This window comes from Columba livia, chromosome 29, assembly GCF_036013475.1.
Source record: "Columba livia isolate bColLiv1 breed racing homer chromosome 29, bColLiv1.pat.W.v2, whole genome shotgun sequence".
Classification (NCBI taxonomy): Eukaryota; Metazoa; Chordata; class Aves; order Columbiformes; family Columbidae; genus Columba; species Columba livia.
The window spans coordinates 2,814,767-2,839,376 of record NC_088630.1 but is presented as its reverse complement, the minus strand read 5'-3'; the positions used below and the strand labels follow the sequence as shown (position 1 = coordinate 2,839,376).

The following is a 24,610-nucleotide window of genomic DNA, read 5'->3' as shown; positions in this document are numbered from 1 at the left end:
TGAGACCCTCTCTTTATTAGCCAGTGACAATGTATAGGATTTACAGATACGGGCCTGGACTAAGACGTTACATAGGATGCTTTTCCAATAATTGTTAGTAAACAATAACACTGGGAGGTGGGGGGATCTGGCTTTTGGGGCTGTTGTGGGATGGTTTCCAGTTGGAGCAGTGGGTCATCACCATAGGGTGTCTGGCTGTCAGGGACACACTCCTGTCCCCCCTCGCCACCGTGGATGCCTGGGCCCTTCCCCGTGCAGCTGCCCCATGCAGGAAGCTGGGCTGATGCCAGGGAAGGCAGCTGGATCAGTGCTCAAGGCAGGGGTGACTCTGTGCCAAGGCTGGGTTGCCAGGGCGGGTGTCTGTGCCAAGCCTGGCTTTGCCCTGGGGGCTGGAGGGGTGGGGAGGGGCAAGGAGTCATCCTGGGAGGGATAAAGGTGCCCTCACCTTCTCCAGCATCACCCAGGACTCCCTGCACCGCAGAGGAAGATGAAGGTCGCAGTGCTCAGCGTGGCCCTGCTCTTCACCATCCTGCTGTGCACCCCGGCGGATGCGCAGGTGAGGCTCCAGTGAGGGCCCCCACCGGTTTCTTGTCTTGGTGCCCCCACACCCCTCTTCTTTGGGCCTCCCCATTCCATCCTTTTGGGCCCCTCAGAAGTATCCTCCTCAGGATCTCCTCTGTGTCCTATATAGGGTCCGAAAATGCCCTCCCTTTGGTGGATGTTAGTGCCTTTCTTTCCATCTTTCCCCTCCGTCCTTTGCCTTTCATCCTCTCCACTGCAGTAGTGTCCCCAGACCCCCTTCCTTGAACACCCCCTCCCAAACACTTTCCCGATCCCCGCGTTTTGTTCCTCTGCTGTCCTCTTCCTCCTGCCCCCACCACCAACCTCACTTGAATTCCCCGTGTCCTCTCCCCTTGAATTCCTTTACCCCTCACTTGCATCCCATGCAGTCCTGTCCCTCCAACACCCCCAGCCCGGTCCCTTGGGTTCTGCTAGTTCACCCCAGTGCCCTGTCTCTGGGTCCCCCCCAACCACCGTCCTCCTTGGAGGCCCCAAATTCCCATGTTATCCTTTTCTCCAACCCGAGCCCTGGTCCCTGCATGAACAGGCATCCCAGGTGAAACTTGGAGGAATGAGGCTGGGGGGAGCAGAAGGGATTTTCAGGCTCAGATGAGGGAGAATCCACGGGCCTGGGTGGGCTGGTGTCACCTGTGCCCCACCCACAGCCCCATTTGTCTCCAACCCAGGCCAACCCCTTTCTCTTCTTTCATAGGCACTTCCAGGAACATTGCTGGAAGCAAGTGGAGGTTCTCACCTGCATGTAAGTAGTGGGGTGGACTTGGAGGACATCCAGTCTGGGGAACTGGAGGGCACTTTGGTCCTCCCCTCCCTTGCTGGGACTGGGACATCCCAGTGACCACTGAGGTCTCATGGTCTCTCTGCAGGGGGGACTCAAACTCGGGCGAGTGAAGAGGGCTGCGGTAGGTGTCACAAGTTCTGCTGGCCCCACACCCTCCCTCCCATGGCCACGAAACTCCAGGTCATCCCAGTGTGCCCCAGAACATGCCAGTGTGCCCCAGTATGCTCCCATGCACCCCCCGCAGCCCCCAGAACACCCCTGCTCCCCAGTGTTTTCCCAGGGATGCCCCATTGCCCAGAGCTCCCATTGCATTCCCATCCATCCCATCACAACCCACTACACCCCAGTGCACCCCAGGATACCCCAGGACACAGCCCCTTCCCCAGGACCTCCACTGCTTTCTGTGCCCCACCACACAAGCTCATGTACCCCATTTTTCCCTGGAGTCACCTTCCCCAAGGACCCCATCGCTTTCTCCTGCCTCCCAGTGCACCCAAATGTGTCCCTCACCCAACCTTTCTCCCCAGCTCCCTCTGTCTGTCAGCGTGGATGATGTTTTGCAGCAGAAACGCCAGGTTGCAGATCTTCCAGATGCTGAAGTGGTAGTGCAGCCATCTCCTCTATTCCCGGTAAGCAGCATCGGGGCATCTCCAGCCCCACCAAGGGTCCTGGACCCTGCGGCATCCCTGAGCTGTCTGGGTGGGCAGAACGTGGATCTAGGAAAAGAAAACAGAGGGGACTGTCCATGACCTGTGTCCCAGGCCACACTGGACAGAGCTGCCCCCATGACTTTTGTGGCACCCAGTGGGGCTCTACGGACCCAGAGGGTCACCGTGCAGGACAGGCAGGGGCTCTGGGGCCATACAGACCCTGAGGATCACCCTGAGGGCTGGGCAGGGTTCTGCAAGATGTAGGGGCATCCGGGGCTAATGACACACTGGCCAAAGAGCTCTGGGTGCCACATGGATCTCAGGAGAACCAAGTCTTGTCCTGGGTTGATTGAGGGCTCCAACTCTTGTCTCCTTCCCTGGGTCTCTGCAGAGAGAGATGGTGGGGACAAGCCTCCCCTCATGTCCCAGCTGACACTGGAGGTCTCATTTTGGGCTCTGATTTCAGAACTGAAGCTGATGCTGACAGCCGTGGCCTGTCCCCCCTCCAGCGGCATGAGGAGATGATCATCCCTGGATGACCCCATCTGATCCCCTGGGAGCCCTGGGCCATTTCCCTCTCATGATCAGTAAATCCCTTCAGCAAAGCTACGCTTGCGTGTGGATGTGTGTGTCCGTGTCCATGTTCCCACTGCTGTGCCAGCACTCGGACGCCTGGGTCCTCTCTGGCCACACCATGGCCATGAGCAGAGTGGCTGAGGGAGCCCGGACACCCAGGGTGTCGCTGTAAAGGACACCTCCTTCCCACCTGCCATGTGCCCCCAGATATGGGCAGATTAGGGGAAAGTGGAGTGTTCCCCCATGAGGCTGGAGGAGGCTGGTTCATGAGAACTGGGTTATGGACTAGTTAAACAATCTGGACATCCATAAATCCATGGGTCTGGATGGGATGCCCCTGCGGGTGCTGAGGGAGCTGGCTGAGGTCACTGTTAGGCCACTGTCCATCATCTTTGATAAGTCGTGGGAAACAGGAGAGGTGCCTGAGGACTGGAGGAAAGCAAATGTCATTGCAGTCTTCAAAATGAGCAAGAAGGAGGACCCGGTTAACTATAGACCAGTCAGCCTCACCTCCATCCCTGGGAAGACGGTGGAACAACTTATCCTTGGTGCCATCTCAAGGCATATCAAGGAGATTAGGGGTCATTAGGGGCAGTCAACATGGCTTCACCAAGGGGAAGACATGCTTGCCCAAGCTCATTGACTTTTATGAGGACATAACGAGGTGGAGAGATGATGGCAGAGCGGTGGACATGGTCTACCTTGACTTGAGTAAGGCATTTGACACCGTCTCCCACAGCATCCTCACAGCTGAACTGAGGGAGTGCGGTCTGGACGATCGGGTAGTGAGGTGACTGTGAACTGGCTGAAGGGAAGAAGCCAGAGAGTCGTGGTCAATGGGGCAGAGTCCAGTTGAGGCCTGTATCCAGTGCAGTGCCTCAGGGGGCAGTGCTGGGGCCGGGATTATTCAGTACATTCATCAGTGATTTGGATGAGGGAATAGAGTGACTGTCAGCAAGTTTGCTGGTGACACCAAGCTGGGAGGAGTGGCTGACACGCCAGAGGCTGTGCTGCCATCAGAGACCTGGACAGGCTGGAGAGTTGGGGCAAGAAATGTAATTAAATAGAACAAGGGCAAGTGTAGAGTCTTGAATCTGGGCAGGAACAACCCCAGGTTCCAGTGTAAGTTGGGGAATGACCTGTTAGAGAGCAGCGTAGGGGAAAATGGAGCTGGGGGTCCTGGGGACAGCAGGGTGACCATGAGCCAGCACTGGGCCCTTGTGGCCAGGAAGCCAATGGGACCTGGGGTGGGTTAGAAGGGGGGGGTCAGTAGGTCAGAGAGGTTCTCCTGCCCCTCTGCTCTGCCCTGGGGAGACCACACCTGGAATCTTGTGTCCAGCTGTGGCCCCTCAGTTCCAGCAGGACAGGGAACTGCTGCAGAGAGTCCAGCGCAGTCACCAAGATGCTGGAGGGAGTGGAGCATCTCCCGTGTGAGGAAAGGCTGAGGGAGCTGGGGCTCTGGAGCTGGACAAGAGGAGACTGAGGGGGGACTCATTCCTGGGGATCAATATGGAAAGGGGGAGTGTCAGGAGGATGGAGCCAGGCTCTTCTGGTGACAACCAGTGACAGGACAAGGGACAATGGGTGCAAACTGGAACACAGGAGGTTCCACTTAAATTTGAGAAGAAACTTGTTCCTGGTGAGGGTGGCAGAGCCTGGCCCAGGCTGCCCAGGGGGTTGTGGAGTCTCCTTCTCTGCAGACATTCCAACCCGCCTGGACACCTTCCTGTGTAACCTCATCTGGGTGTTCCTGCTACATGGGGGATTGCACTGGATGAGGTTTTGAGGTCCCTTCCGATCCCTGACATTCTGTGATTCTGTGAGGTGAAGGGCAGACGGTGCCAGCCCTTGGGGTTCCCTGTGTTTTGAAGGCACCACAGGAAACAGATTCTTCGCGGGGCTCTGGTGAGAACCATCCCCCAAGGAACATATTTTGGTGTTGGCGCAGGAGAGGAGCGTGGACAGGCAGCCCGGACCCCTGGGTCCTCTGCCCTGCTCGGGGAGGGGAGGTTGTTCCCTGTACGATGGGCTCAGCACTCCTGGGCTCACAGGAGGTGTCACCACCTCCAGAAGCCATCTGCTGTTCCCAAGGCCACCAGTGCAGCAAGTCAACATTTATTTGATGCAACCAGTCTGTTACAGTCAGTTATCCTGTGTAAAATCAATGCAAAATTACCACTGGGCTTAATTACAATGTGCCATATAACAACCAGGCATTGACAAACTTCTCTGTTTTCCCTGGGAAATCACATTTGTGGCACTTTTACCCCCAAATCTCGGCAGCAGCGTTTGTTAACACCGGGCAGCTTTGCTCTCCCAACAGGCACTTCCAGTCATTCACGCCCAAGCCAACACGTCACTGGAACCTGGCCACGCATTTTCCAGCAACGTCCTTCTGGGGTCCAACTGATGCTGGGGTCGATTTTCTCCTGCAGAAATCCAGAAAATCCAAGCAATCCAAGGGAGGTTGGGATGGTTGTTTGTTACCGGTCTTAGAGCTCTTGATGGTGACGTTGTTGCATTGCAGAGTAAAAGAAGAGAACTGGAAAAGGAGGTTGAGATTTTACAGGATGCAAAGGCGATCACACAAGAAGTGATTACTGTTCAAGCAGAGTGGCGCTATGAGCTGCAAGATAATGTAGACCAGCTGCTAGCATGTATTGCTAAGGAACAAAAGGAAAAATATGCCAAAAGTGAGTTTTTGTGTTCTCAAGTTTGTACTCTTACCACAAAACACTCTTGGAATCCCAAGGAATGGGATGGAAATATTTGGAGTGGATCCTCAGACTCCAATGTTGAGTCTGAACTTGATCCTGACTTAAATGGCAGGGAGGTGGTGGGAGCACAACCCCCCATACAAACGATGCTGCAGCAGGAACAAGCAGATGAGGGGGGGCAGATCGCACATACTCACTCTCCAAAGGAGTTAACGGCATTTTCAGAGATCTCTCAGCAGACGAGCGGGGAAGGAATTCCGGCACAGATTTTGCCAGCTTGGGATAGTGGAGCTGTGTCTATCCATTTATTGGCAGATGAACAAGATTTCTTAAGCCCTATAGCCTATGATGATCAGATACAACAACAATATGCTCAGCTGCAAACTGTCAGAGGTCCGGACAGGCAAGATATTATTACACCTACGCTATATCAATGTTCATGTGCAGCAGTTTTAACAGCATATGCTGAACCTGTTGAATCTGTGTTGTCCCGTGGAAATTGGTGCACAATGAAGGAAAGTATTGATTTAGTGCGGCAGATGGGGGCGGTGTATGCATTGATTATGGATCCAATTCGGACAGGGTAGCAGTGACAAGTGCTACAGGTAATGCAGGCACTCTGGCAAATGCCTTGAGGGGAACTGGGGCTGTCACTTCAGGACCCTCTGTTTGGGTGGTGGATAATGGAAATCCGGCAACACTGAGCAGAGTTACAGCACAGGTGATGAGAACACTAGTGTGGAACGACTTAGTACAAGCTGGTATCCCACCATCAGAAATAAGCGGGATCATACCATCACAAAGTTTTTGCCGCTTGTAAAAGTTAATGCTTATGCAAAAAAGCCAACCAGCCCCAGCCCCCCTGCCCACACCGCACCCACCCTCCACCCCCCGCCACCTCAGTGCAAGACCAGTTTGCCTTTACCTGGCAACAAAAGCAATAGACTTGCCGAGTATTGTCTCAGAGATACAAACACGGTCCCTCCGTTTGCCAACAAATGATAGTAGCTGATACAGCACTATGGTCGGGTACTGTTACTGACTGACATGATATTGATGATCTGTTGATTGTGGCAGCGTCACAACAAGAAACTGAAGCAGCTGCTGAATTTTTGAAGGTGCATTTGCAGGACCAAGGCTGGGCAATTACTCTGATGAAAACGCAGAGCCCTTGTGCTACTGTACTACTTTTAGAAATAGTTTGGTGTAGGCAGCTTAGAGAAACACCAGATAAAGTACAGCACACAGTGCAGCAGTTTTCTGTACCAGCTGCAATAAAACAATTACATGCCTTTTTAGGATTTTTAGGGCATTGGAGAATTTTCATCCCTACATCTTCTGTGGAGGAGGAGTTCCCTTGTGAAGGGTTAATAGCAGAGCACAATAAACTTGATTCATTTGAGTCTCAAAACAGTAAGAAGGCAGATAATGTGAGCTCTCCTGAGCTGCATGCTCAAGCTCTAAATGTGCATATAGCTTGTGGACGTGGATCAGCTTATGCTGCACACACATGGGACACTGGTCACAATCAAACCCCTTTGCTGTTATATACTTGTAGAACATGCTCACATCATTGTGCTGCTTGTACACAACTGCATTTAAGAGCATGAGGAAAGGTAAAACAGAGTCAGTGGGACTTGAATACCTGTCAGGTTGATTATATTGGCCGCGTACCCCCATCTAGGGGGTGGCAATATGTATACACTTCTGTGGATACAGTGTCAGCACCAACTACAGGGGAAATGAAATTATTCACACCAATGGATTGTGAAGTGGGACTGCAGCCTATTGATCTAGATGTAAAAATTCATACGACTCCAGAGAATGCTGTGTGGTTCTGTACCCTGACCTCCTCTTATGTTACATCCTTTGTTAATATCAGATTCTCGAGTTCTTGTATGTCAGGTATCTTCAGTGAACACCTGTGTTTTATCTAGAAGAGACAGCTCTGGAACAATGTTATTGGTGTCACAGACTCAACATCCAACTGAAGTCCAGTCTGAAAGAGTGCAGACCACGACTTTCCAGTCTGTGTGGGCAATTAACCCACAGCAGGTTGTTAAACCCAGAGTGATACCAGCTGACGGAGCTGGAGCAGCAGCGTATGTATTACTGGAAGGTGGAACATCTCACGTCTTTGGAACTAATGCAGCAAGTGAAACCATCTACTGATAATGCCTGGCTGAATAACTCGTGTAACTCTTTGACAAGATGAATGGGACACCTGATTATTGCAGAAATATGTTTTTTCCTTTTCCTTTTTCTGTATGTGTTTATTGTGCGCCCCTGCAAATTGCTCTGTGCAACACCTCACAAGCACAAATGAACAACTCTGGCTTCGTTGGCCCCAGCAGAAGCAAGTCACCTGAGCTAGGGGGTGGAACAAATGGGGATATAGCGAAAGATTTGGCGAGGTGATTAGTTAAATGTAAATACACTCCAGTGACTCGCACCTGCCTGTAGAAAGGGATCGCACAGACACATTTACAGGCAGCGTGTGACACTGGCTAATTTGAAACATCTCCATCTACAGACACACTCACCCGTCCTGCGCGGCACTCAGAACCTCCTCATCCACCACAGCTCAGGCGGGAACAGAACGAATCCTCCTGCTTTCCCACACCGAGAGCAGCCAGTTTTCCCTGCAAGCACAACAGCAGCTCCTGCGCTGCATCTCCCAACCACGCTCGTTACCGCAGAAGCTTCGGCAGCGCTAACCAGGACAGCCTGTACTTGTGCAAGTGATGAGCTCGGTCTCAGCACAAGGCCCGGGACGGCTGCGGCACACACGGAGAGCGTTGTAGCTGTTTCTCCTGGAAGGCAGGGCTGCAGGAAAGGAAATAAATTAGTTTTTCAGGAAAAAGAAGAACACATTCAAATCATCAGGGAAAATCTGGAACGAAACACTAAAACCCCAGGTTTTGCAGGGAGCTGGAAAAAACACCTAAAACCTGTCCCCGGACCCTTCCCTTTTCCGTCTCGCAGGCAATTTCCTCACTCATCGACAAGGGCACATGAACGCTCCAGGGGTCTGTCTGTCTACTGCGGGTAAACACAAACACCACCTTTTCAGCTGGTCCATATAGCCCCAGATAGAAGCAAATGAACTCAAACGCTGTCGCCTGCCAAGAGCTTTGTCACCTCAAACATTATCTGCAGGGCCCGCTGGACAACTGCAGAGCGGGCGACTCACACACCCTGGGCCACAACCTCGGCTGCCTGGAACATTCATGGCTCTCTCAGAAATCTGGGCAGGAGTCAAAACCATTCTGGTTCGAGAGCAAGACCGGCTCGACCTCAAGATTCCTTTTGCATTCTCACACCTGGAAGCTCAATCATAAAGGCTCCACGGGTCCACACCAACGGAGTCTCCCAACAGGCACTTCCAGTCATTCACGCCCAAGCCAACCGTCACTGGAACCTGGCCACGCATTTTCAAACAATGTCCTTCTGGGGTCCAACCCATGCTGGGGTCGATTTTCTCCTTCAAAAACCCACAGAAATCCAAGCAATACAAGACATGCTCCTCTCTGCTCCAACAGCTCTCAACCTCCTGCACTTCAGCTTTCATGGCATTGCAGAAATAACAGAACAAACTCCAACGCGAAAGATTCAAGCAGAGCACCCTCCTTAAAAAGCAAATCCCAACACGAGTGCTCATTGCAATCAAAGGAAGCTGGGACACCGCCCTTCAAACGCTCTGGCTGTGCAGCCTGGACGAGACGGTGTCTGCGGTTCAGCAACATCCACGCTCATCACAACCGGCTGGTGCCGTCACCGCCAAATCTCAGCAGCAGCGTTTGTTAACACCGGTTAACAGCTTTGGGTACCCAGAGCTGCCTTCAGCTCACGTGAAAGCGTCTCCTCGTAAGGCCCAGCATGAGCCCAAGAACAACGCCTCCCTAACGCACACACTGAGGAACCTCAAACAGTGCCCCCTTCTCCATGGACTGCATTACAACCTGTGACAGAAAGGGGATTCTACAGCCTGGATAAGCTCCACAAGGAACTGGAGATTACTGGGTCTCAGAGTAATTCTAGAGCTCAAGTGGTGACAGACATCAGCTCCAGCTCAGATAATACATGCCAACACCCATCACTGACCCAAGAAGGCAGCTCCTCCCGTCCTGCCCAGCGGCTTCAAATCCAACACACTTTGTCCCTCCAACAGGACGCAGCTTATTGATTTCTAACACCATTCATCTCTGTCTTCCTCGAGATTAACTAGACATACATTACACAAGCAACCAAGTCCCCGCCTGGAAGCAGCGGAGCCTTTTGCCTTCTCTTTTCCACCCCACTTTGCAGGAGAAGGAAAACAAACGGCAGCAGAGATGCTGAGAAATTCAACCACCAAATGGAGAGGGAACTTTTGAGAGCGGGAAAACTTACCCGTACAATGGAGAGAGCTACGATGAATGAAGAACACTGAAAATGAATCCTTCTTGTCAGGGTAAAAGTGCACAGCAATTAATGACCTGATGAACAGAGCCCTGTCATTCTCAGGAATAACCAACCCCCAAGGCTCAGCCAGCCAGGGTTACTGCTCTAAATCCAAGTGCAGCTGCACCGACCGGAGTCAACACGGACACAGTCGCCTCCCTTGTCCCACACGAAGCTGCACAGGACACGTGCTGCTCCAACAGGAACGTGCTGGGGACAACCGGGTTTCCATGTCGGCCTCTGCGCTGCCACCTGCACAAAGCACCAACAGGCCGTCAGTTGTGGGCTCAGCTACGGGGGTTCCCGGGACCGGGGGTCACTCGGGACACTCGGCAGCACCAACTGGCTGAAAACTCTCCTGGGCCACGCTGAGGGTCTCCCTTTGTGTCCTGCAGAAATCCAGGGGGAAATGGTGATTGCAAAACATCAACAAACTTCGACAAGCTCTGGGCCATGATAATGGGTCTCAACTTTTTCCCCTTGTTTGCCAAGCTGGGCATATCAGGAGATGGGGCTCTGTGCCCTCCAGCACATCCTCCATCTCCTGACGGTCAGCCAGCCTGATCTGTGGCTCGTTAGCTCGTCGGTGATGTGCAGATCACAGTGCCTCCTGCTCTGAATGTGTCTTCTTCTGGCTGAACTAGTCACAATGTTTTCAGCCATGATCCTTATCAATCCTCAACAAGGGAGAGTAAGATATCACCACTCCACAGGTACATCAGTCCAGCGACAACCTCTGGAGGGGGGGACGCGTTGAAGATTTACACGCCGCCAACCTGTACCATACGTGAGGTTGTTTTATAACCCAGTTCATTTACATGTGAGATAGGAGAAGGCGGTTCGTCTCCTCCTCTGCTTGCTCTTCATGCTAATTAGGAAGACTCTTCTGAAAATGGGTCTGGGGTCTTCAAACTAGGGGAAAGTTCATGGTATTGACCAGAAGTGAGTTGCCTTGCCCATCAGGGGTAGCTGTTGGTTTGTGGTTTCTTCTGGTAGTTGGTTGTCTGACAGGTGGTTCATCTCTATCATCCCAATCAGGCCATGAGACCTTTCACAGCAACACTGTGGCAATTTACCATAATCACAGTGAGGTCTGGTCTTTGCAATATAACCAGCTCCCTTCGCCTGCTGGGCTCAGCGCCTGTACCGGGTGAACAACCACCCCTGCCTGGAATATTGTGTCCGGTTGTGGCCTCTCAGTTCCAGAAGGACAGGGAACTGCTGGAGAGGGTCCAGCGTAGGGCAACCAAGATGATGAAGGGAGTGGATCATCTCCCTTATGAAAAAAGGCTGAGGGAGCTGGGGCTCTTTAGTTTGGAGAAGAGGAGACTAAGGGGGGACCTCATTAATGTTTATAAATATATAAAGGGTGAGTGCCATGAGGATGGAGCCAGGCTCTTCTGGGTGGCAAACAACGATAGGACAAGGGGTAATGGGATCAAGCTGGAACACAAGAGGTTCCGCTTAAATTTGAGAAAAAACTTCTTCTCAGTGAGGGTGACAGACACTGGAACAGGCTGCCCAGGGGGTTGTGGAGTCTCCTTCTCTGGAGACATTCCAACCCGCCTGGACATGTTCCTGTGCGACCTCACTTAGGCGTTCCTGTTCCAGCAGGGGGATTGGACTAGATGATCTTTTGAGGTCCCTTCCAATCTCAAACATACTGTGATACTGTGATACTGTGCCTGGCCTGTAGCCAGGCCCAGACCCCAGCTGACACTCTATCATGATTGCCTGCAAACCCTCATGTGGGATATGGCTGAGACAGGAACAGGCTGGGAGCTGAGGCTGCCAAAGCCAGGAGGCTGGAGGGGAACAGGGCACTGAGGGCTGCTGCAGGGGACTGTGCTGGGGGTTGTTTCCCCACCCCTGAGCACACCCTGCCCCAAGCACGGCCTACATGGTGGGTTGTGGGGCTGGTCCGGTGCAGGGTTGGGTCTACCAGCAGGAGCCACGATCTCTGGAAAGCTCCCACCCTGCTGGGACCCTGCAGTGTTAACTGCAGGGACAAAAGATGTACTCTGGAGTGGGAGGTACAGGTATGCCGTGCCAGCCCCAGCTCTGCCAGAAGCCCTTCTGCGGTCAGAATGCTCCACAAGTTTGGGAAGGAACTCACTGCTGCTCACAGGACTGGGGGATCTCTAGTGGTCTATATATGCCAACACCAAGCAACTGTACCCCCTCCTCTCTCAGAAGCACTTCTGGGTGCATGACACCCCGAGGACAGAGATTTCCTGCAGCCTTCTTTGTCCTGAGGTGGAGCAGGAACAGAGGAGCACAGGGGGAAAACTTGTCATTTTTTTTTAATTGGCTTTATTGATTTTGAAAACAATCGAAGGCCGAGCAGAGGCTGGCAGCACCATGTCCTCAGGGCAGGTGAAAGCCGCGGTCGCGGCTCTACTCCTCTTGCTGTCCCGCGGTGCAGCTGCAGCGGAAAGCCCTGCGCAGAGCCCGGAGCGCCCTCCTGAACCGGGAAGGCCGTCGCCGTGGAGCCGGGCCCTGCACTGGGCAGGCGATGTCTGCGCTGGTCTCTCCCCCATGCTCTGCAGACATTGGAGAAACCGTGTTCTCTTCTTCCTCCTTTGCAGCTGGGACGAGAGGGGCTGTGCTGGCCTGTCCCTCATCCTCTCCTGCCAAATGAGCCTCAATGGCTTCAACTCCTGCAGGTGCTGGTGCTGCCACTGGAACATCCGTGCATTGGGCCAGGTCCTGCTGTTCCAGCGGTTGCTGGCCAGGTGCCTGGATCTCAGCCTCAGCCCTGCGCACCGCCTCACTGACGATGTACTCCACAATGTCTGACAGAGCCACATCGTCCTCTGTGGGGCTGTGCTGGGCAGGTGCCGGGCGCTCTGCCTCTGCTGCCGCCTCCGTGTCTGTGCTGGTCAAGCCAGACCCCTCCTGGGGACCTGCAGGGGCGTCCTGCAGGTGCTCCTGGACCGAGGGGTTGATCCAGGTGCTGTGGATGGTGTCTCCGCCTTGGCACCCCTCTTTGCTGTTCTCATCTTGCAAGTCCATGTGCTGGGCCAGGTCCTGCTGTTCCTCTGGTTCCTGGCCAGCTGCCATGATCTGAGCCACAGCCCTGCGCACGGCCTCACTGACGATGCGCTGGGCTGTGTCCCACAGAGCCGCGTCGTCGGCTGTGGCGCCCTGTGGGGCAGGTGCCGGGCACTCTGCCTCTGCTGCTGCCTCGCTGTTGGTGCTGCGAGGCCAGCCAGACCCCTCCTGGGGACCTTTATGGTGGTCCTGCAAGCGCTCCTGGACTGAGGGGGTGACCCAGGTGCTCTGGAGGGTGTGCTGGCCCAGGCTCTGGCCGATCTGCGGGCAGGAGGAGGAGCAAGACACCTCCTTGTCAGTTGGCATCTTGGGTCTCCTCTATCAAAGAGCCGCAACGGGCACCCAGGGGAGATGCTGCCTCGTGAGAAGCTGCTGCTCCTGAGAAGCTGCTGCTCCTGAGAAGCTGCTCTCCTGGGAGTGAGCACCCCAGGGCTCTCGCTCCTTAAATACCCCCACGGTCAGGGCGGGGACCCCCGTGTCACAATGGCCTCTGGTGATGTCGACCCCGTGTCACAATGGCCTCTGGTTATGACGTCACAGAGCCCGGGCGGTTGTCATGGAGACACCCACCTCTGGGCCCGGCTGGGACTGGCTGTGCGCGGCGTGGGGCAGCCTCTGCTTGGAGGAGGAGGGAGCAGAGAATGGCGAGGGAAGCTGTCCCCAGCACACAGGACCCCGTCCCCCATCAGCCATCAGCAGTCCTACAACAGAAGGGTCATCTGAAAGACCAGGCAAATCAGACAGCTGTTCAATTCTCTCGTGTCCACAGATGCTGTACCAAATGCCCACCTATACCCTTTTGGGTCCTTAAAATACCCTCTCTTAAGGTAGTCTATGCCAAGGATGCACGGAGCATCTGGGCCAGTCACAATGGGATGCTTTTGCCAGGTTTTTCCAGTTAGGCTCATTTCAGCCTCTACAACAGTCAGCTCTTGGGATCCCCCAGTCACTCCAAAAATACTGATGAGTTGTGTCCCCTTACAGCCTGAAGGAATTACTGTGCACTGAGCAGCAGTGTCCACCAAAGCCTTGTACTCCTGGGGGTGTGTTGTACCAGGCCATCCTATCTGTACCGTCCAGTAAACTCTGTTATCCCTTTCCTCTGCCTGGCTGGAGGCAGGGCACCTCTAATCTCGGTCTTCCATGGTCACTCGCTGTGAATTAGAGGTTCCTTCACGAGCACCAGAATCTCTTTTGTAAACCGGGGCAGCCCTTTTCCTAGAAGCCTGCCCTGTTAACTCATGCACTCGTTCTTGAAGTTCCCCAGTAGGTTTACTGTGCCACTTACTCATATCTTCTCCCTGCTCACATAGGAAGGACCACAGCAAACCTCTGCTGGTGGCCTGCCTGTGTTCTCTCTCTGGAGATTGGGAACGACTTCTCTCTCTCTCTGGGGACTGGAAACGCTTTCTCTCTCTCTCTGGATATTGGAAATGCTTTCTCCTAATAGCTGAAGCATTGGTTCGTACAAATCGAGAGCCATGTGTGTGTTCCCTGAGTGCTTTCATTTCTCTCAACAGCTTTTCAAAACAGTCAAAAGTCGTTTCACTCAGTTTCTCCACCCTAGAGACATAAGCCCCTATGGGATCAGAAAGGTTTTCCTCAAATTCCCGGAGCCGCTCAGTCATGTCATTAACACTTTGTCTACCGCCAGTTGACACGAACGTTCCTGCCAATATCTTAGCATATGGAGCTGGTGCACTCTGTGAGAATCTGCGCCACATAGACCGTGTACACTCAACTCTATCTGGATTCACCCCCTCCTGGCTATCTGGCCCAAAACAGATAATCTCTCGCACAGCTAACTCTCTCAGGAACTGGATACCTCGCTCCATAGCATTCCATTTCCTTGATGTGCATTGACAGTCATCCTTGTTACGAAATCTTGTTTTCATGGCTGTCAAGAGTCGGGTCCAGAGGGCCGTGGGGTTGGGCTCAGTGGCAATTGCCCCATCAAGGGTGGAATCCCTTGACAGAGATCCCAACTGCTTGGCTTCTCTGCCCTCCAGTTCTCTTGGGTCAGCCCCGTTATCCCAGCATCGGAGCATCCAGGTTAACATATTCTCACCATCTTTACGAGTATAGTCTTTTCGCAACTCTCTCAGATCACTTGGAGAAAAAGACCGGGTAACGGTCACTTCCTCCCCTGATGATGCCCCTGGGGATGAATGCAGCCTCTTGCCATCATCTGCAGCCCGATCAGTCTTCTTAGCCGCTTCTTACAACCAGCTACTGATGCCAATATGGGCTAAAGATTATCGCTGGGCTTGTTTTTGCTACAACAGGAACAATGCCCCTTTGCAGCAGAGGATCTGCCCATGGGCATGTCTTTACTCTTCTGCAGTTAATGAAGCGCTTCCAACACGGCACCACCTTGCATTACCCCGAGTGCTTGAATTAGGGATAATTACCATGTCTGAGCTGTCAGGCAGCCATTTGCCAGCCCACAGAACCTGGTGCCTGAGCCCAGAGGCTATGCCTATGCTTTCACACCTATGCTTTCCATAGCAGGTGCTCTGGGGTTTAGCTGAGACCTGCTCCCCCACCTGTTTTCCTACCTGGACATCTAGGAGGTGAGAGAGGCCACATGCCAAACACATGGAGCCGGCACCAAAATGTTGAGATTCTTTAATGGAATAGACATAGGCTGGCAGGTTCCTGCACCCATGGCAGCACTTTCGCAGAGCAATTCATTACCATCATGTACTAGAGGATTGTTTTTCATAGTTTCTTTTAGTAACTTTAAAGGCAAAGAGAAGAAGTTCCTTTGTATGTGAATAACCTCCTCAGTAATTTCATGCCACCGCCATTCCCAGGTGGTTTCAGCCATGCCCAGTGCGTGACCACCAAGAGCAGGGACAGCGCCCTGGGCCTCCTGGGCACAAGGACAGCCTCGGGGCCAGCAGCACCCTGAAGTCCTTCCTCCACAGAGTGCTGGGTGCATGGGCAGCAGACAGGGTGGGACACTGGGGGCCCATGTCACCTCCGTGTCACAGTGTGACCAGCCAGCAATGCTGATGTCACAATGCCCCGGGGCAGTATAAAAGGGAGCAGCGTCCCGTGTCTGCTGCCAGAGCTGGCCTGGAGGCAGCCTGAAGACATCGGAGAGGAAGTCCTTGAGGAGCCGGTGGAATCACTTGACAGGGGCTGAAGGAGGAAGAGCTGGACGAGGCAGCTGGAGTTTCTCCGCTGCAAGGCCATCTCCCAGCAGGGCAACCTTCCAGGTTCATCTGATGGATGAACATCCTTTTCAGCTGGATAGCAGTAGCCAAATGAAGGGAATGCCTTCTTGAGGAGCACTGCAGAGCTCACCGTCCTGATGGAGTGGGGAGCTAGGGTCAGCAGCTGTAGGAAGTGGAATGCAGAGTGGTTTGAAGGGGGCCCGGTGCTCTCATGGGCACCAGAAGGTCCATGCATCTTTGGCACAAGGGGTTGGAGCAAATGGCTAAGCTGAGCAAGGTTCCAAGTGTTTGTCATGGATTTCCCCAGCATGTACTGATAGTGAAAGGAGGGGGAAGGAAAAGAGGGAGAGAGAAGAAGAGGGAGAGGGAGAGAGAGAGGGAAGAGGTGAAGCAAGAGGAGAAGAGAGAGAAGAAAGAAGAGAGAAGAGAAGGAGGAGGAGGAACAGGAAGAGGAGGAACAGGAAGAGGAGGAGGAGGAACAGGAGGAGGAACAGGAGGAGGAGGAGGAACAGGAAGAGGAGGAGGAACAGGAAGAGGAGGAGGAACAGGAGGAGGGACAGGAGGAGGAGGAACAGGAGGAGGAACAGGAAGAGGAGGAACAGGAGGAGGAGGAGGAACAGGCGGAACAGGAGGTACAAGAGGAGGAGGAACAGGAGGAGGAGGAACAGGAGGAACAGGAGGAGGAGGAGGAGGAACAGGAGGAGGAGGAGGAGGAGGAACAGGAGGAACAGGAACAGGAGGAACAGGAGGAACAGGAGGAACAGGAGGAACAGGAGGAGGAACAGGAGGAACAGGAGGAGGAGGAACAGGAGGAACAGGAGGAACAGGAGGAACAGGAGGAACAGGAGGAGGAACAGGAGGAGGAGGAACAGGAGGAACAGGAGGAACAGGAGGAGGAACAGGAGGAACAGGAGGAGGAACAGGTGGAACAGGAGGAGAAGGAACAGGAGGAAGAGGGGGGGGAGGGGAGGGGAGGGGAGGGGAGGGGAGGGGAGGGGAGGGGAGGGGAGGGGAGGGGAGGGGAGGGGAGGGGAGGGGAGGGGAGGGGAGGGGAGGGGAGGGGAGGGGAGGGGAGGGGAGGGGAGGGGAGGGGAGGGGAGAGAGGAGAGAGGAGAGAGGAGAGAGGAGAGATCATCATCCTATCATTCTATCATTCTATTATTCTGTGGTCTTCTGGGAGGCATGACCAGCCTGTGGGCCGAGGAGCCAGGTCTTGCTCAAATGCTCAGGGAACAGCCGATCGCCAGTGTTGGGGTCAGGAAGGAATTTTCCCCCGGGGCAGACTGGCCCTGGTCCCCGGGGTTTTTTTGCCTTCCTCTGCAGCATTGAGCATGACCACCTGTCAGAGCTCCTCTGGGCTCTTTTGGCTCGGTTCATGCCCACTGCTCTTGCCCTCCAAGGCACCACTTGTGCCCTGGCTTTCTCGGGTTCTTTCTCCCAGGGCAAGTTTGCAGCAGGAGCCAGCTCTCCTCCTTCTCCTTCTTCTATTAACATTTGTAATTTTAATAAAATAAATATAAATAAAAAATAAAATAAAATTATGTTTCCAGTTGTATCTGTATCTATGGCAGTTGTATCTGTCTCTGAGACCTACCAGGATAAACTCTATTTTGAGGCTCTGGACCTTGATCCTCGTTGCCCCTTTTTGGGGAAGCCAGGAGGGGTTGTACAGTTTCCTACACTTGGCCTTGCTCAAACTCACTCCCCACTGCTCCAGGAAGAGCCCTGAGCCACACATGAGGGATCTGCCTTCCCAGGGCCTGGGGTCAGGGTTTGGCCTTTAGCTGGTAAAACAAACCAAGGATTTTCTCCGTAGCAGAACGACCTGTACAGTGCATTTTCCTACCTGCAATTACAACCTTCAATTATCTTCTCTAACGAGTCCATGGAGAGGCTTTGTCAATAATGACCCTCAGTGGGGTCAATCAATGTTTCAAGGTACTTTGAATTGCGCTTCTGACTTCCACCTCTTGAGCGATTTGTTCAGTCTCCTCTCAGTATCTGTAGTTCATGGACTAAGGGCCAAATACACCATGGGGCTCATTAAAATACAGAAAGTATTAATGAACTATTTCCCTTCCTGTAATTTTCTTCAAGTCTTCAAGACACTACAACTAATTTGAGCTGTTTCATAATGTAGCTAAGAAGGAAGATTTCAAAATGCACCTAGCAGAAATTATTCTGTATTTTGAAGGGCATATTATGTTCCTTTTCAGTTCAGTGAAGATGTGATAGTAGCGTTCTCTGTTTGATAATGATCCAGAATGTCTCCTCAGTAGGTCTGGACAGGTAGGAAAAGCAGTCCCTTGAGGTCCAACATGGTATGGACAACGCTCCTCCTCACCTGCCCAACCTTACCCTTTCTCCTGTTGCCCCCTGGGACTTGTTCTCACTTTTCCTTACATCAGATTTGTTCACGCATGTTCAGCTGGATGTTACAGCTCCTTTGCACCATATCCCACCTGCTCTTCATAGAGAACTGGCTGCACACAGGCACTGAAGGATTTCTGCTAATGACAAACAAAGAAAAGTGAAGCACAATTAAGCTTCATAAATAATAAATGCACTCCTCCACCATAAGTTAAGTACAAGCTGTCTCTAATAAGGTTGTCTTTCAACAAGGGATAATCTTATGAGAAATGTTTTAGGTAAGCAGATAAAAGAATAAAGATACGAACATAATTAAAGAGTTGACTAAGGAGACAATTAGACTACTGCAAAACAGGCAAACATTTAACTACCTGAAGTTCAAAACAGCAGCTGGCAAGTTGAGAGCAATCTGAATGAATAAAGAGTAAGAGAAAAAGAAAACTGGAGAATGATGAAAAGGGTCTTTGTCTAGAGAGTCTGCAACTGAAAACGGGACTTTAGAAACAGTCATTATATCAGGACAGGTGAAAATAGGTGAAAGATCACAGAAATTAAATACACCATATAACAGGGAGAATAGTGTCAAGGATGTTGCAGGAGATCAACACATCTTTGGAATATCCCCTTTGAAAGGTCACAGGATTGGTAGAGGTCTCTTGTGAATGAAAACAAACCAATGTTGCAGCCAAAAGTGCCAGCCAGGGAACCGCAAGCTGCACAAGAACACTTTGGTGAGGAGTGACCTGTCCAATGAGTCCTCTTGGGTGACATTTATGGGCACCTAATAGAGCAAAACGTGTCTGGAAAACATCAGCATGGACTTAGCAAGGGTAATTAATGTCTCACAAAGTTGATTGCCTTCATGATGAAGTAACTGCATTTCTGCATGAGGGCAGAACAGTGGATGTCATTTACCTCAGCTTCAGCAAGGCTCTTGGCATTGTGTCCCTCAATGTTCTTGAACCCGAGATAGGCCATTACAGTTGGATGGGCTGACAAACAGATGGGTGAAAAACAGTTGGATATCAGGCTGACAGAGCAGTGGTGAAGGGCTCTCATGCCCAACCTCGAGACCACTGGGACTTACTGGGGGCTTGTGGGGCAGCACAGGGGACTCTGCTGAGACCTGGGCAGTTTAATACTTCAATAATCTGTGACCTTGAGGAGACAACTCCCACCACATTTGTTGATGATGCAAAGTTGAGAAACCTCATAGGCAGAAGGGCTGTCCTGTTGGGAACATCATGACAGGGAAGGACATATGGCAGGTCCTGCACCTGGCATAGACTAACCCCTGAAGATGTTGATAACTGGGAGGGAGTTCAGTGGAGGGTTGCTAAGATGCTCAGGGACTGGGACACTTGTTGGGAGGAGAAACTGAGGGAAAGGGCCTTGTTCAGCCTGGAGAAGAGAAGGCTTTGGGCATCTTGTAACAGCCTCTCTGTCCCTGCGGGGAGGTTTTTCCAGAAGGTGGAGCCAGTCTTGCTTGGCAGGAGGATAATAGACAATAGTCAGATGTTGAAATAAGGAAGGTTCAGGATGCAGATAAGGAAAACATTCTTCTCAGTGAAGGCATCAAAGCATTGGAGCAGCTTCCCCAGCTTTGTTGTGCTGTCTCTGTCCTTGGATGTTTTCCAGCCCCCACATGGTAAAGCCTTGAGCAACGTGGTCTCACTCCACAGCTGAACGTGCTGTGAGGAGAGGTCAGACCTGAGACCTCCTGAACTCCCATTCAGGAGAGTGGAAACCCGAATGGTGTTGTGGTGTTTTCCCCTCTGAGTCTTCCCCTGATGGCAGCAGGGAATGTTCTCAGGTTCCCCATGACCATGGAAGTCAGTCAGTATAGTCAGACCAGCTGGAGCTTGATTGTCCTCTTGTGATGCTCAGCAATAAAAGCCATGAGAAGGGCCGAGGTGTGCAGGGGGGATTAATAATTAAGGCATTTGCTGTGTTCTGACGTATTTACTGTGTTGTGGTAGGTATGCTATCTTGTGGAGAGGATAATGGAACATATCTCCCTCTTCCCTTAGAATCACAGAATGGTTTGGGTTGGAAGAGACCTTAAAGATCATGTAGTTCCAGCCCCCCTGACCCACATCTTCCTCAAAAAAAGGTTGTTCAAATCTCATTGCATTGATTTGACTGAAACTGAGTTAATTTTCTTCATGCAGTTAGAAAATTTTGCAGCTAGGATTAGGAACAACGCATACCAGGACACATACAGAAATTCACGCAGAGGCAGAGATCTTCTTCAGGAAGGAGTGCAGAGCCTGGCCAAGCAGAGAGCTGACCTAGGCCTGGGCTGCCTTCTTTATTCACCGTTGACAATTTATAGGATTTACAGGTACGGGCCTGGACTAAGATGTTTACAAAAGGTGTTTTTTCCACTAATTGTTATTAAAAACACACTAAACTCATGTGATGTTTGTCTCACTTGTTTTTCCGCTCATTCACAGCCCAGGCCCAAGGACATTCACACATCCCATGCACTTGGGGTCGGTTATCCGGCCCGAGATACCATTCTCACAAATCTGGGCTATAACTTTTTACAATTACGAGAAACGTACTTCAAAGTAATCTGTCTAAGGCCCTTTATATGTTATTATGTTAGTATTATGTCTTTGACCGTCCAGATGGTCATGTTAGTATTGATCTTCCTTTATCATCCGGGTGGCTGGAACCGCACATCTTGCTTTCCCACATTTTACTTTCCAATAGCTTCATCAGTACCACTAACGGCATTCGTTCCTGATCAGCCAGCCAACTTCCCACCAATCGCATCATCCAAGTCTTCAGTTCAGACATCAGAAACCTGCTCTAGGACTTTGGGACACCACATTCAAGAAGTTGCAAAAGTCCAGGTACACAACATGCCTTTCCTTCTCCTCTCACGCGGTTTCAGCCGTCCCTTTCTTGTCCTTCAATGGCCTCAGCCATCCCTTTCGTGTCCTTCAAGGACCTGGAGATGGTTGCAAGAGCATTTGCCTCATCACCTTCCCAAGGAATGAGGTGAAGCTGATCTACATGTAATAGTCCCAGTCTTCTTTCTTGTCCTTCTTGAAGCTGGGTTTGTTATTTGCCTTTTCTGGGGCTCTTGGAATCTCCCTGCTCTCTCTAGATTTTTCCAAGATTTTTCAGAGAGATCTCACAATGACTGCAGCCAGCTCTAATAGCACCTCTCTGGCCCTTCCCACACCAAAAGTTTTCTCCATATCTCACAGTTCCAGGAGAGTGCCAGGGGCACAGTAAACACCTGTCTAGCCCATCAGGCACTGTTTGGAAGAGAATCAGAAGTGAATTCTTCCTGAGTGCCCATGACTCCAATGGGGCCTCTGTGCCACTCACAGCTTTCCTGAGCATGTTTTAAGTGGCTCCCTCTCTGCAAACTTTCTGGTCCTCAGGCTGTAGATGGGGGGATTGAAAAGGAGCATGAGGATGGGCTTTGTTAAACTATTCAAAAGGGTTGTTCTGGGCATCACAGAGACAAGGATGAGGGTGTTGTAGAAAACAGCAGCATTGGTGAGGAGAAAGGAACAGGTGGAGAATGTTTTCTGCCTGCCCACAGAGATCTGATACACACAGAGGATAACCTTGTGAACAGGAAGAGGAGAATGGGAATGGAGAGAGCCTGAGTGTCACGGTGTCACTGCATGAGAGCTCCAGCAATGCGGTAAATCACAGAAGTGGTCAGCTCTGCTGGGACCACAGAACTGTACCCAGCACATGACTGAAACGATTCCTGTAGATGACAGAGGAGCCCCTAGTGTGTCTGCCCACTGGAGACAGATGTCCCAGGTCATGAGTCTTGTACAGGGCAGGGGATGACACACAGCCCAGTACTGATCGCAGGATGTGGTCACCAGTAGTGAGCGCTCTGTACAAGGACAAGATGCAGGAAACAGCACTAACACAATGATGAGCAGGGATGGTGCTGTCCCCAGCCACAAAGCTGCCCATCAGCTGCGATAGGGGAGTGGATATGCAGGAGGTCTCCAGGGAGAAAAAATGTCCCAAGAGGAAGTCCACGGGTTGTGCAAATGCTGTTTTGCCACCACCTGCACAATAATGAGGGATTTCCCAAACAAAAACACCATGCAGGTCATAAGGGAGAGAAGGATTTCCTAAGGGATGGGAACATTCCCCATTCCTGGTAGGAGGGCACCTCAAGGACTGCCCCATTGCATTTTCGCCGTGGAAGGTTTTAGGTCCCTCTTTTCCCCTTGCACTTGGTAGGGAACTTGTGAGGAAGGACTTTTGGTTCTTTTGTAGATGCCTGGGTATCAGTCAGAAAGACAAGTCATCGCAGGTACATTTTTGTTTTTTAAACTAAAAACAGAATAGAGCCCCATGTTCACATAGTCACAGGGTCACACTAGCGAAGTAGATAATGAAGTTGAAATGGGTTGTCCACATTCCTCTGTGGATAACATTATTAAAGTTAAAAAAAAAGAGGCAGAACAAAAGACAACACAAACACAAAACTAACGACAACAACAACAAACTAATGAGAAAGAATGGACCTGTAATGAGTTACATTATGAGTCATATACTGAAACAGATGGACAGTCTAGAGCTTCTGGAAGTCATGCAGGCATCAGTTTCCACACTGCATTCTGGAGCTCCTGGTTTCTCAGGCTGTAGATGAGAGGGTTCAATGTTGGAGGCACCAATGAGTACAGAACTGCCAGCACTAGATCCAGGGATGGCAAAGAGATAGAAGGGGATTTCAGGAAAGCAAACAAGCCAGTGCTGATAAACAGGGAGACCACGGCCAGGTGAGGGAGGCACATGGAAAAGGCTTTGTGCTGTCCCTGCTCAGAGGGGATCCTCAGCACGGCCCTGAAGATCTGCACATAGGACACCACAATGAACACAAAACATCCTAAAATGACAAAAGTACTGAAAACAAGAAGTTTAAATTCCATGAGATAGGCATCTGGGCAGGAGAGCTTAAGGATCTGGGGGATTTCACAGAAGAACTGGCCCAGGGCATTGCCCTTGCACAGGGGCAGTGAAAATGTATTGGCCGTGTGCAGCAGAGAATAGAGGAACCCAGTGGCCCAGGCAGCTGCTGCCTTGTGGACACAAGCTCTGCTGCCCAGGAGGGTCCCGTAGTGCAGGGGTTTGCAGATGGCAGCGTAGTGGTCATAGGACATGACTGTGAGAAGAAAAAACTCTGCTGAAATGAAGAACACAAAGAGAAAGAGCTGTACAGCACATCCTGCATAGGAGATGGCCCTGGTCTGCCAAAGGGAGTTGCCCATGGCTTTAGGGACAGTGGTAGAGATGGAGCCCAGGTCAATGACAGAGAGGTTGAGCAGGAAGAAGTACATGGGGGTGTGGAGGTGCTGGTCCCAGGCTATGGTGGTGATGATGAGGCCGTTGCCCAGGAGGGCAGCCAGGTAGATGCCCAGGAAGAGCCAGAAGTGCAAGAGCTGCAGCTCCCGTGTGTCTGTGAACGGCAGGAGGAGGAACTGGGTGATGGAGCTGCTGTTGGACATTGGCTGCCTGTGGGCATGAGGACCGTGCAAGGAGGAAAAGGCAGTGAGAAATTAGGGCAGAGTTCTCTGAGCAAAATGTGTTCAGTTCTCATGGAAATCCCCTAGGCTGACTTACCCTGTTCAGGTCCCTTTCACGAGCTGTGGTTGGTGCTGGCTGACAGTGTCATTGGCAAGAGGCACCTTTGTTGTGGACTATACTGAATTCAGTCCTGCCCTACAGCAACCGGAAAATAGAGAAATGGGGTGATCTCAGATTTTATCAACTCGTGATATCAAAGACCATTTAAGCACAGTCTCTCCCATTTCACCAAATGGCAGAGCAGAGCTGTAGAGATCTTGTTCTGTTATTTTATTCTAACTGCCCCACCACGGCTGAGGAGGTTTTGTTTGTTTGTTTGTTAAGGCAAAAATGCCTTAACGATGCTTTCACTGCAAGTGAAACCTTGTGGGCGCTGACAGACAAAGGGACTGTCCCTTAGTGGGGAGTGGGGACAGCTGGTCTGTCCATCAGTCCTGGTCTCAGCTGCCCTGTGCCAGCATCTCTTTGAGCTGGAGGATGATCAGCCCCAGATGTTCCCCTGAGCAGAAACTGGACACTGCTGAGCGCAGAGCAATACGGTTTCCAAGGGCTGATCTGCAAACCACTGACCGCTCTCATTGTACATGAACAGGATCTCAGCTCTGCCCTCCCGGACAGGAACACACAGGGCTCATTGCATCATACAGACGATGAGCCACATTGCCATGGCCTAGTGCC

General features: G+C 51.8%; 1 protein-coding gene, 1 long non-coding RNA gene and 1 other non-coding gene across 4 annotated transcripts in view; all 3 read right to left on the bottom strand.

Annotated features, from left to right (window-relative positions):
* LOC135576705 (uncharacterized) overlaps positions 1-8,110 on the bottom strand; it is an 86,377-nt gene extending 78,267 nt beyond the window's left edge. The window contains exon 1 of one of the 2 annotated variants that reach the window (XR_010468486.1): positions 7,847-8,110. This is a non-coding gene — a long non-coding RNA (uncharacterized LOC135576705). The remainder of the gene's footprint in view (positions 1-7,846) is intronic. The other variant, XR_010468485.1, reaches the window with a different exon arrangement.
* A 1,213-nt stretch (positions 8,111-9,323) lies between these two features.
* LOC135576716 (small nucleolar RNA SNORD45) lies at positions 9,324-9,408 on the bottom strand. The gene has a single exon (XR_010468491.1). It is a non-coding gene; the product is annotated as a small nucleolar RNA SNORD45 (small nucleolar RNA).
* Positions 9,409-22,372: 12,964 nt separating this feature from the next.
* LOC135576647 (olfactory receptor 14I1-like) lies at positions 22,373-24,232 on the bottom strand. Its single transcript, XM_065043353.1, has one exon. It carries the CDS (start codon positions 23,851-23,853, stop codon positions 22,936-22,938), a length of 918 nt encoding a protein of 305 aa, XP_064899425.1. The 5' UTR covers positions 23,854-24,232; the 3' UTR covers positions 22,373-22,935.
* Positions 24,233-24,610: the final 378 nt, after the last annotated feature.